At 37.1% G+C, this 12,463-nt stretch overlaps 1 protein-coding gene across 3 annotated transcripts; it reads right to left on the bottom strand.

The window, feature by feature from the left end:
• Positions 1 to 532: 532 nt before the first annotated feature.
• Positions 533 to 11,903, bottom strand: LOC112529214 (calpastatin-like). Of its 3 annotated transcripts, XM_025140360.1 has the most exons (17): positions 11,782 to 11,903; positions 11,381 to 11,566; positions 9,035 to 9,238; positions 8,775 to 8,956; positions 7,322 to 7,448; positions 7,043 to 7,240; positions 6,469 to 6,516; positions 6,228 to 6,275; positions 4,742 to 6,103; positions 4,528 to 4,638; positions 3,770 to 3,817; positions 3,270 to 3,343; positions 2,825 to 2,876; positions 2,606 to 2,692; positions 2,487 to 2,530; positions 1,377 to 1,451; positions 533 to 1,274 (listed from the first exon to the last, which is right to left on the bottom strand). In XM_025140360.1, exons 2-17 carry the CDS (start codon positions 11,480 to 11,482, stop codon positions 857 to 859), a joined length of 3,180 nt encoding a protein of 1,059 aa, XP_024996128.1. In that variant the 5' UTR covers positions 11,483 to 11,566; positions 11,782 to 11,903; the 3' UTR covers positions 533 to 856. The 3 variants fall into 3 exon arrangements, with proteins under 3 accessions (XP_024996128.1, XP_024996127.1, XP_024996129.1); XM_025140359.1 differs by lacking the exon at positions 11,782 to 11,903 and having other exon boundaries at positions 11,381 to 11,772; XM_025140361.1 differs by lacking the exons at positions 3,770 to 3,817; positions 11,782 to 11,903 and having other exon boundaries at positions 11,381 to 11,772.
• Between the last annotated feature and the right edge of the window lie 560 nt (positions 11,904 to 12,463).

The following is a 12,463-nucleotide window of genomic DNA, read 5'->3' as shown; positions in this document are numbered from 1 at the left end:
TTTGAATATTGTTAACGTACGTATATTTAATCTATATTATTGAAAAGCATCGGTTCGATTGGGTTCAAACGACTTGACGCAATTCCAACCCGGTAGATGCGGTTTGGTCTTTTTTTTTTATCAATCATGTGTCATGTCACTTCAAGTTTGGTTTCTTTGGGTTTTTCGGGTTGGACCGACGAGGTTGGTTGCTTTTTTAGCACCCCTACTTTCCATCATATCTTTGTCTCATCTTATTCCACCTATTTTGGTGAACTTTTTGTCTCACCATGCCCCACCCTTACCTTGTCTAACATCGCACCAAACATAGGACAATAAGTTTTTGTTCTGTCCCATCTCACACCAAACGATACTCAACAATTCAGTTCTAGACTGGCCAGGTTGGGACCGATCTAAACGTTCATTCTTCAAAACGAAACAGCAACATCTGCTCATGGTCCGGGAACGACCATATAATCGACTCAAGTAGGATCGTTAAAAGAGCATAATGACGATTAAACGACAAGTAAATTTATGTGCTTTCAGAAAATCTGCAAATCCGAAACCCAAATACCATTAACAAAAGGAACAGTAGAAAATGTACCACATCATCTAACTTAACTCCTTTATAACAATTTAACTAACCTAATAATAATAATTATAACAATCATCCTACCAAATACCCAATAATACTTGATTCTACCAAACAATAACATCAAAATTACTGACCCACTGACTGACTACCTTCTTAAAACCCTAATTAAAAACACTACTGTTAACTGCTGCTTATATGCCCAGCCAGCCCCACCAAAGACCACAACACAGTTTCACATCATTATCATCATATGCATGCCATGCCTTACCTTACCCTTTACCTCTAGCTCCTCTTCTTTCGTTTCTTTCCGCTCTTTGACCCACCCCCCTTTGTGCTTTCCGCCAATTTCCCTTTTGTGCTTTCTGGGGTTTTCACAGAATCGTTAGCTTTCTCAGATTCTTTCACATTCGACTGCCCGGATTTTGCCTTGCTGGGACCATTGGTGTTGGATTTGCCGCCACTTTGAGGGGTTTTCCCCTTGGATTTGTTGACGGTTTTTGAAGTCTCTTGCTTGGTCTTGCTACTGGCTTTTGGTGTCTCTTCGTCTTCCTTGGACTTCCCAGATTCTTTGGAAGCAGCTGCATCAGTGGACTTGCCGCTGGTTTTTTGAGATGTGGACTTGGCGGCACTCATGTCCTTGGATTTATGATCTTTTGAAGCCGTACCTTTTGTTTTGCCGGATGAAGAGGCCTCACCAACTCTGCTTATTATCGTTTATTTACAGGTGTCAAAAAATGGGTGCTTACGTTATTCATACATGATAATAAGCAAAGTGAAAATAATGAAAATAAAGAAAACAAACCTCTTGGCTGAATCCTTGTTCTTCTCTTGTGAAGCAGACGGTGCAGGATCTGTTTTTGATTTCTTCTTCTTGTGTCTGGAGCAGAACAGCCAGTTATGAGAAGAAGCAAAAACTTGAGGCAACAAGTTAGAAGTTCAATATGCATATCATCAAAGCTGAAGACGCCAATCTTGCAAGACAATGAGTTAACAAGAAAGAAGCTATATGTCATCTGATTATTGACCATGGAGCCTACATTCGGTTAACTCCATTAAGTTTTTAAGATTAGATCATTCCTTCTCTTCCACCCTACATATATATAGGCAAAGGATCGTGTAAGAAGGAAAGTTATGGTGAGAAGCATAAGAAGAGATCTGAACCCTTGATCACTTTTAATCTCATGTCCACCCATGAATTGCGCTTTATAAGAGAATTGATCCGGTGCATCAAGGTGCACCTCATTAGTGTTGATATTTAATTAGGATCGATCTAAGGGTGGAGATCTCTTCTTATGCTTCTCAGCATAACTTCCACAAAATCCTTCGCCTATATCACACACACACACACACGTGTCTGCATATGTGCAATGAGATAAGATACAGAATTTTCACCAAAACATTACTCCATCCGTCCCAAAATAAATGTCCATGATGAAAAACACAGAGTTTTAGGGAAATGTATACTTATTACGCTTTTCAATTAACTAAAGGACAATTTGACCCTTAATAATAGAGAGAAATTTTAATCATCTCATAAGGGTAGAATGACAAAGTACACTTACTTTTAAAGTGGCACTTATTTTGGGACAAACTAAAATAGAAATTTGGACACTTATTTTGGGGCGGAGGGAGTATTAATTAGCATAGAGGTCAATTGCATTAGTCAAGACCCATTTGGCACATTCAAGAAACCCCCAAACCATCCCACACCTCTTGATCCGCCACCCAAGTGGCCCGTTTTCTGGTGATACCAAATGATCTCGGCCCAAAAAATAATTATGCCTACAGTAACTAGCAGACTGGAATGTTCAGTTTCAACTTCCTGAACGCCAGATCCGATATATTGATTTTGTAATAAATTGATAATAGTAGTTTGGATTAAAAAAGCAAAACACCAAAAAGTAATACATACGTTTCAGGGGAAGCTTCTGCACTTTGGGCTTCAGTAGCTTGCTCCTGTCAAATAAACCACATCAGCACAGACAAAAACATCAAAAGGAGAGCATTTTGCACCAATCAGCATGTTCTCACCTCATCTCTCACAGAAAATTCTTGCAAAATTTCCCATTTTTGTGTTTTCAGATTCAATATCTCCTGGTCTCCATCCACATACGAAACCTGTTTAAAGCTAATCATGTTAGAACAAATCAGTTGTAAAAAAATAGTGAAGTCCACACTGTCTCCATCATACAGAATCCATGTTATGATGAGTAACAAAAGATGATCAGATATATCAAATATTGTAATGACCTTGTGCTTCTTTTTACCGGAATCATATGACTCGATAAGACCTTCGTAATACCTACAAGCAACAGTGTAAATGTCAGTCAATCTATACACAGATCTAATAATCAATAAAGAAACCTTGAACTTAAGTTCTATCAACAGAAGCTAGATTGAAAATTTTAGGAAATACAGAATCCAGATTTTGGTGCAAAATGACAGCAAGCATGATTACAATTCAATGTTGGACTTCGTAAATCACAATACAGATATGTAAGCTAAAACAAGCTTAGTATGCGGCATGAAACAGAATGAGCCATCAGTTTTAAGATCAAACCTAATGCTCGTATCAAAAAACTTTATAAAGAAAATGAAGAAATGGTCGAAGCAAACTAAGATTCCATGCATAATCATGAATAATTAGCAATTTGGTAAGAATGCTAAAAACCAAGAGTACGGGGAAGGCACTTACATTTTATCTTCAGGCCACCAAACTTTGACCTTCAAACCAACAAGGCTTTTATCATATTTTATAGCATCAGATATCTGAGAGAAGTTCATATTCCAACATTCAGAAGTTGATCCAAAGATGCAGCACCAAGAATTATGAAAGAAGCAACAATAATTTTCATACCCAAATACAAATCTTGGACTAAAAGGTTTACAAAGATCACAGAAACTCCTAAGAGATAGACGGGAGTGAAAGATGCCCAATCTTAAAGTTTTTTATCTTGTTTATTTAAAACAAGAGACCACTTCTATAACATGGATTATTTAAGTCTTGTATCAAATACCACGTGTAACCTTATATACTAAACATCAGCCCACCACTTGTCGATTACCAAGGTGCTTTGCTCCTCTGTATTTCTATAAGAGTGTAATGACACAATGTTTCATGTAAGTAATCTCCCATCTCTTAACATTATTTAAAGAAAATGATATTTGTGGAACAGGAACATGCAGCAAGTTTACCTCAAATATCAACAGAACTAAAGCAAGACCAAAAGAAGGAATGAGAAACTACAAAAAAAGATTTCTTCAGCACATATGAAACCAATTACAGATGACGCAAAACTTAGTAACATATAGACCAACATGATCCAAAGCAAAGACAGAAGCATAAGATTTATCAGGAAGAGGAAATTACAAAAATGCGAAACAGAAGTGTGGCAAGAACAGCAAGGAACCCCACAACTAAAAAACTCAGATGAAATCAAAACTATAAGCCAACACACAGCCTGCAATGAACAACTATTTATGTACTCAAAATAAACAAACCAAACGAGCCCAGTAAATCCCACCAGGAGATTTCCCGCCCGGGGGGGGGGGGGGGGAAGATGTACACGGACTTGGCATCTACTCTAAAGAGTAGAGCGACTGTTTCTGTGAAGACTCCAGACTACTGCACACACAAAATTAGGACGTATGGGAGGAATGGAAGGTTATCAAAAATAGCCTGCTAGAACTTTTCTAAAGCCAAAGAATATGGTTGCGATGATGATGCACTATCGTCAGCTCCATAGTGCAAAAAGGGTACCAAAATAGCATGTTAGAATTTTCTCAACCAAAAAAAATATTGTCGCAAGCATGATGACATATTGCCGGCTTCATGATACAAAATCCCTTGACAACATAAGAAATGAAGTCAATCTTAAGCAGGCCCCAGACAAACTTTGACTCCTTTTAAAAAACTGAAAGTCAACCTAGGAGTAAGGAGGTAGAATAGTTACTTTATCTTTGCCTGTACTACGCTTCCGTTTTGAACTATTCACCGGGGTATCCTTTACGTTGCCCTCCCCTTTAGTTGATTTTGCTGCAGTCTTTGGAGAAGAATTCATCTCCTTCAGAATCCAAAAGACATTTTTAGCTGATTTTAAAAAATATACATATATCATCGTCACTTGAAAAGAAAATAAAGGAATAAAGAAAGGAGAAACTACTGACATCGTCGATGCACAAGGATTTTGCTGGATCCTTCTCTGTAACATTTTTACCACTTCCACGTTTTCTTCCATCATCCTTCTTCTTTGAAGAAGATTTAACATCACCAGAATTGCTTGTATTACCTTTTTTAGCAGGCAGCTTAAGTGGTTTGGTTTCTGAATCACTTTCCTCCTCGTCCTCGACAGTAACTTTGTTGTGTTTAGCTTCTACCCCGCTTTTCTCGCCCTTCTTAACAGAGTGTTTTAGTGGTTTTGTGTCTGAATCACTCTCATCCGCTTTCTTGAGTGATTGTTTTGAAGTCTTACCTTCTGCCTCTGTTGCATCCACTTTCTTACCAGTCTGTTTTGGCTTCTTTGAATCTGATTCCCCTGCATCCATCTTCTTACCAGACTGCTTGGGCTTCTTTGCCTCTGAATCTCCTGCATCCCCTTTCTTACCCAATTGTTTCGTCGACTTTGACCCTGAATTAACGGTATCCAGTTTCTTACTTGACTTTCTCAGAGGCTTTGCATCCGAATCACTAGTAGCTTCACCATCTTCTGATTCATCTATGGTAGCTGGGAGTTTAACCTCCTTTGCAACAACTGCCTTCTTTCCTGCTCGCCTTTGTGGCTTTATATCTGAATCACTCGTTACTTCAGGTGCCTTAATTGAAGCAGCATCCACCGTAGGGGTTTCCTCCTGAGTCGAGCCCTTGTTCTTGGACCGCCCACCCTTCTTCAAACGCCTCTCATCAGGAGGGCTCCCGCTTTTGGATGGGGAAGCAGCATTTGCAGTTTCAATTTCATCTTGTTCAGGTACCTGTTTCTTTTTAGACCGGACAGTCTTCTTAACACAACTCTCATCAGGAAGGCTGCCACTTTGAGATGGGGAAGAAACATTTGCAGACTTACTTTCTATTGCTTTTGGAGAAGAGACCTGAACATCACTATCTTTTTCAATTTCTGATGGAACCACTGCTTCAACAGAGGACTCTTTAACAGGGGAACTACGAACATCCTTGCTGCCACTTCTTTGACTCTCAGGTAGTTTTTCTGTTTCCTTCTCACCTTCAACATGAGAAGAATCAGAGGGCTCCGCTGAATTTATTACTGTATCAACTTTCTTTCCCCTCTTTTTGGCAGTCTGTTCTGGCTTTGATTCTACCTTTGCCAACTTTTCAGCATCTGAATCATCAGTGTCTTCCTTACTAGTCAAATTAAGATGCTGTTCATTTATTTCTTCCTCTGGCTTCTTTGACGACTCCTGATCAACTGAAGCTTCATCATTTCCCATCACATTTACACCATTACTCATAACTGACTTTGGAGATCTGTCCAAAGTAGGATCGACCTCTTCAGGAGAAGTCCCTTCCTTGACCACCTAATTGAGAACATTTTTCAACTTGTTAATATTACTTAATACCCATATCCAGAGTATACAGAATATTCTTGTGAGAGAAGGCCGTAGTAGATGAGTTCAAATATTTAAAATGCCAATAACATACCTGGTCTGTGTGATCCGATGATGCTGTTGTAAGCTTGCTCTCATCAGCCTGTAGCATGTCAAACAGAGAAGATCAACACATTAGAAGGAATGATGAAACATTATAATGTTAGGAAACTAAAAACGATTGGAACTATTGAATAAACGATTGAAACTATTGAACATATCCATTTTATAGCAAAATGAATGATAAAGAGAAAAAAAAATTAGAAACAGAATACAAAAAGAAAAACACTGCATGCCTGTTGTGCCTCGTCTATGGATCCCTTTGCCAATTTGCTCTCAATGGCCTGAAATAGAGTGGTGTAGAATGTAATGAGAACGATCAATTCAAAAGACAGCATAAAATATGGAATAGTAGATGTGCCCCACAATAAAATAGCATATAAAATTTGCACATAACAACACAAGCACAGAACATGAATTCTGGGAATCATAATTCAACATCTTAGGGGCTGTTTGGTTGGTTTCCATTAAGGTCATGTATGGATAAAGCTGACTGGATTAATCTGCCTGTATAGATTGAGAGGGTTTTTTCATAGATGAAAGGAGCATGTTTTTTAATTGGGAGGGGCATGTTTGGAAGAAAACTTGGCTTTCTGCATAAAGCTCCCCCCTAGTAGCTTACTGAAATAAGCCACTTTCTATATAATCAGGCAACTACCAAATGGTCATGTATAGCTGGCCAAATAAGCTTCGAGTCCCATTAAGCTGTTAACAAACAGGCCCTTAGTGACCAACTTTGAAAATCAAGAACAAATATGCAGACAAACAATCTCAGTTAAGAATGATTTTTAGTGGATATAGAAATCATACCAGCTGTGGCCCTGAAGCATTCTCATCATTATGCTCAAATGTAGCTGTTGTCCCTTCACATACTGAAGCCACAACTTGACTGTAATTATCTACTGTATCGCCCAGAGATATCAGAGCTGGCATCAAATAAGGCCTTAGCTTAGCTGCAGACTTCAGAAGTACTCCTTCTCCCAACCTTCGAGCTACTGGCAAAACTCCCTAAACAGAAGAAATAATGTCAAAAATGGAAAACAAGAAAGAAAATTCAATGTGATTAACAAAACCATTGTAACCTCATACCTCACTCTGTTTTTTAACGCTAGCCAGTACTGGTTTGAGCATCTCAACTGAAATTTCTTCACTTTCTTCGAAAACCAAGACCATTATATTTTCCATTGATGAGTATACAGAGTCAAGATGATAGTCCCTGAAATAAACATAATGACATACTGTTACTGAAACTAGGGAAGAGAGGGTACACATGATGATTATCACCTTCAATCTCCCAACAGGAGGTATTATATTCTTGAAACTAACCCTGTTATATCTTTATATTTCTTGTTCTGTATGGTTTGTACAAAATTCATAATGTGCAGGGAAAAATTATGGAGTTAATTGGGTTAACCTTATAGGGAACTTTGTATATATTTAATGTCACCTTAAATGCACTATCAAACTAACTGTTGATATCTGCGTCACAAGGTTAATCTACGATTTCTAAGACACTGCTTTTGGGGTATTATTGTACAAAGACAATTCATGGACACCATAAACATAAGGAATGACACACCAATAAGAAGAAATGAGAACCAAAAACAAAGTTCAAACACAGAGCCAATCATCCCATTTCAAGTGAAAATGTTGAAAACCATAATTTCATGGAGTAGATATGTATTTTCAGAAGGCTTAAACCCTAGCCATATTGACATAGATCAGTTGCAGTTTGCAGAAATAGTAAAATCGCAATCAATCAAAAGTATGATCCTTGTGCATGTTACTTTCAGCAAGATACTCTTTCACTTTCTTAATACTTAAATCATTTGTTTTCTTCCCAAAAGCAACTCTCTTTAATGGCAAAGAAGAAAGCAATAAGAAAGATCAGTCATCATTTGACACTTCCACTTGACACACATTACAAGTGACCTAGAACTTTCCCAAGGATCAATCCCAAACCTCTGTGAAATGATGGTTTCTAAGAATGGTCATTTATGCCAATATTGTTTAGAATTCTGTCATAGCTATCTTTGTGTTCATGATGCATGTCTACCAACTACTACACACAATATGCTCATATGGAGCCTGCATAAATAGATATTTGATTTATTAGACATCAATTTTAGATTGAATAAATGTATCACCAAGTGATATGCAAGAAACCTGCTATACAGTGAGAGTTCAAGCTACCACCAACTGGCGACATGTACATAGTAAATTTTCTCAAACATCTATCAATAGCATATATGCTTTTACATTTCCTTGATTGCGCAGGCTACTTATTAATCAGAAGAGCATAAAGCATTCATAGAAAGCTCACCTCAGTATACTCTAATAAAAAAAGGCAGTGCATATTCACAAGAACTGTGACCATAGACATTGGCATGTTGCATATACTAAACCACAAAATGTGTTATATTATCTGTAACCCCAACTAATGATAGCATATTCTATTGCATACATCTTCCAATAACGTCATTAGCAAAATGAACCATCACGTACGATTAAATGCATAGTACTCTTAAGAACTATAACACACCTTACTGATTTTAGAAAATGCTCAAACATCTCCACAATCAGCCCATCACATTCAAGATCAAGCATGATCACACATGATCTAACTTTGGAAACAGTTTCAAGAATTGAGGCCCTCTTCTCATAAGATCGGCTGGACCGATCAGCTAAATGCTCAAAGGAAGAAACAATCAACTGAAAGACATCCTGTGCATGCAGAAGAGTTTTAGAATATGAAGGCAAAAAATATAGGACATGAAGTAACAACTGCTGTGTGTGGTGTACCCTCATTTGGTCATCAGTGTATGGTGCGTCAGGCGCTGTAATTCTCGTTATTTCACTGATGCAGGACGCAACTGCAACCTTCACATCGACATCTGAATGTCTTGAAAGACCATCCTGAATCAACGCCTTCATTGATGGTTTGAGTGCATCTAGCATCGATTTTTTTGGAGACTGGTCCACCTTTGATAAAAGTTTCTCTACTTGCTGAGCAGCACAGACAAAAGACATGATTAGATGGACTAAATGCTACTTCCAAATATTCATTTTAAGGACATAACACAACGGATCATTGGAATCCACTGTCTACAAGCAATCAGTAATCACAGTACTCAAATTCATACACATTCAGCTAGTTACCATTAATTTTTACAAACCAATGTACAAAAAGAGGTCCTATATTTATTATTATGGGCAACTAACTGGATTAGTGATATTTGAATGCATCTTTGCTTTGCTTCCTTACAGCTTGAATGGGCATTATATACATGCATATTTGACTCACAAGCAACTCAAGAAGCAAACGAACTGTTGTCATAAATGGCAGTAAGCCCCTTAATGCATCAACAGATACAGATATCTGACAACCATGGTTATCAAAAATGGTATAATTAGGGAAGTAAATCATACAGTCAGTTCTATGAAGCAAAAGATATAAACAAGGATGCCCCCATTTTCTTTGTTGTCCAAATTATTAAACCAGCCTAAGGAAGCTATTCCTTTACTGCTATTAAGGATGTCCCGATTTTCTTATGTTGTCCAAAACTCCAAATTATCACCTGAAAGTGCAAAAGACTCCCTCCATCCCACAAATGTTTGATCCTATACACAAATTAATAGAAGTGGTTGAGCATTAGATAAATATTCATAATACTTTATTTGGCTCCAACATTCACATTGAAGTAAATACTGTAACCCAAATGAATCACAACTCCCTTATAACGCTTGCAAGTAGCCAATTTAGCTACAATATGTTTCAAAATTGAAACTAAACAATTCTTGTCACCCACTCTTTTATTATTTGTTCCACTGAAAAAGCCTACAAATGAAGTTCTACAGTTGCTTTTGATAGACTTATGTTTAATGGAACTCTATAACAAACGAATATCAGTGGAGCAGAGCTAGAGTAATAACACCCACATTATGTTTGAATTCATGAACCATCATATCTAAAAGAACAACAATGTCACAGTAGTCACAAATGCTATACTAAACTGTCGTAGTCGCAAACAGGTTTGCGAGTCTAGTATGTTAACCAATATGTACTGGCATGGCCTTCTAACTTTGAATTAGAAAGTAGCAAGGAGGTGAATGTTCAGCAATATAACAAAAGGAAGTTTTATATCATCTGCAGAGCTGATACCACAACTAAATGAACCATAAAATTATTGATTTCTTGCAATACACGCTATTATTTCCTTAAGAAAATAAAGATGTTTAGAAAACAACAGGCACAGTTAAAGGATACTGATCACCCAAACAACCAGAGGGAAACAATTAAGTTCAAGTATATTCAATCATGAAGAACGATCAAGAAAGCATATGCAGCTGCTGTTCCCTCCGTCCCAAATAAAAATGCATAAGATATTCTGGATTTAAACTACTCCTGTCTACAGCCATAGGACGAATTTGTTGTAAACCTAATTGGTTATTTCCAATCATGTAAAATGATACTTGAAACCATGATGAAAGGTAGATTATTTCCCATTATTGTAGGAACTTCCAGGAATCGTAAATTCCTACCGCTGACAGGTGAACCCCATAAGCAATGAGGATGTTGGGTGCTTCAACTATGGCATTGTTGTTCTTGCATTTGCAAATATATAAAGGGGAAATCACAATGAGAATTGACAGGTGAACCCTAGCAGGCAAACAGCATGGAATACGAGATAACAAAGTCAATTTATAAAACTAGCTACCCCCATAGTCTTGATATTAAGAAAGTAATATAGATCTCAAGTTGCAATCCATAACCCTAAGTAATACAAAACCGACATGAAACCAAAAGATGTAGGGTAGGCAACATACAAAGCAGATGCAGATTGAATAGACTAATTATATCACAAATTACCTACAAAGCTCTCCACATAAAATGTTAAACGAAAGAACAACTCCCTCGCTCCCTGATAAATCCTACTTTCAAGTGTCAAATGTGTGTACCGTTCGCAAATTCAAAAACCAACAAGAGTCATTTTGCTTCGTAAATAAAATTTTGCATCAATTTCATATTTGAATTTTCGAAAGTTCTACAAAGATCAAAATGGATTTTTTTTTTTTTTTTTTTGTGAAATGGAGGTAGTAATTAACGAAACGAACAAACGCAAACAGAAACTCAAATTGAGGGCTTACATCAAGAACAGGAAGAAGTTCATCGACGGAATCAGGGGGATGTGAGAGCTGTTTCCCTGCCTCCTTAAGCTGTTGCTCTAGCTCAACATCTGTAGACGCCATCTTCAATTTTCCTCACTCTGTTGGATCTTTTTCAACAACAAAATCAGTCAATTCGACCTCAGTCTCCTCGCACCATTCGAAACCCTAACAAAAATCACCGTGAAACAACACGAAACAAAACAAAATCCCACAACGAATACAGAGAGTACACAAAACGCCTCTTAAGTTTTCAAGAAATCTTTCCCAAGAAATCCAACACTATATTACAAAGAACGAAGAACACAGTGCTTGTTTGTCTAGAGAGAGAGAGAGACTAAAAAAGCATTTGAAAGAGAGAGATGGAGAGAGAAAGAAGATACCCAATAGGTTAAATGTCTCGTATATGTGCGATATATATATATAGATATATAGATACAGAGCTATATAAAGGGGAATTAGGGCTTGTTTATGTGAAATTTGAAGAGGGGTTGGGAGAGATTGAGAAATTTGAGGAAATCTAAAGGGAACAAGTATGCAGATTTGAGCATTTTTGTAGGTATTTAAACAAATTCAAAATTCAGATACCAATCTGCAATTTTCAAAAGTTGGATGCTCCCTTTTTCAATACCAGATTCTTCCCTTTTCTCTCTAAATTTCACAATTATACCATTCTTTTGTCCTTTTTTGCAATTTCACAACAATTTTTATATTACTAATGTTTTTCAACGAAAGCACTTATCAACTTATTATAAGTTATAGGAGTTTAATTTTTTCAAAAACTCTTTATTACTGGTTTGACACCGGTATAAGTTGTTTATCCAAACAATCAAAAATGCTTATTACTGGTGGCACAGTGTATTGAGCCAATAAGTTGTTTTCATATGTAATCCCAGACATCCCCTTAATCAAATTAATTAACATAAAAATATTAGGTTCTACAAAGAAAAATAACAGTTCGATACATTAGTAGAACTGAAAATGAATCGAGTAGGGCTCGAATTCGCTTCGATATGGCATGATCAGATTCAACTTGCATGGGAGCTTTTGATGATTGAAATAAGT

The sequence above is a fragment of the Cynara cardunculus genome (assembly GCF_001531365.2).
Source record: "Cynara cardunculus var. scolymus isolate 2C chromosome LG 16, CcrdV1, whole genome shotgun sequence".
Lineage (NCBI taxonomy): Eukaryota > Viridiplantae > Streptophyta > Magnoliopsida > Asterales > Asteraceae > Cynara > Cynara cardunculus.
Note: the sequence above shows the minus strand (reverse complement) of the source record. Positions and strands in the feature narration are given on the sequence as shown.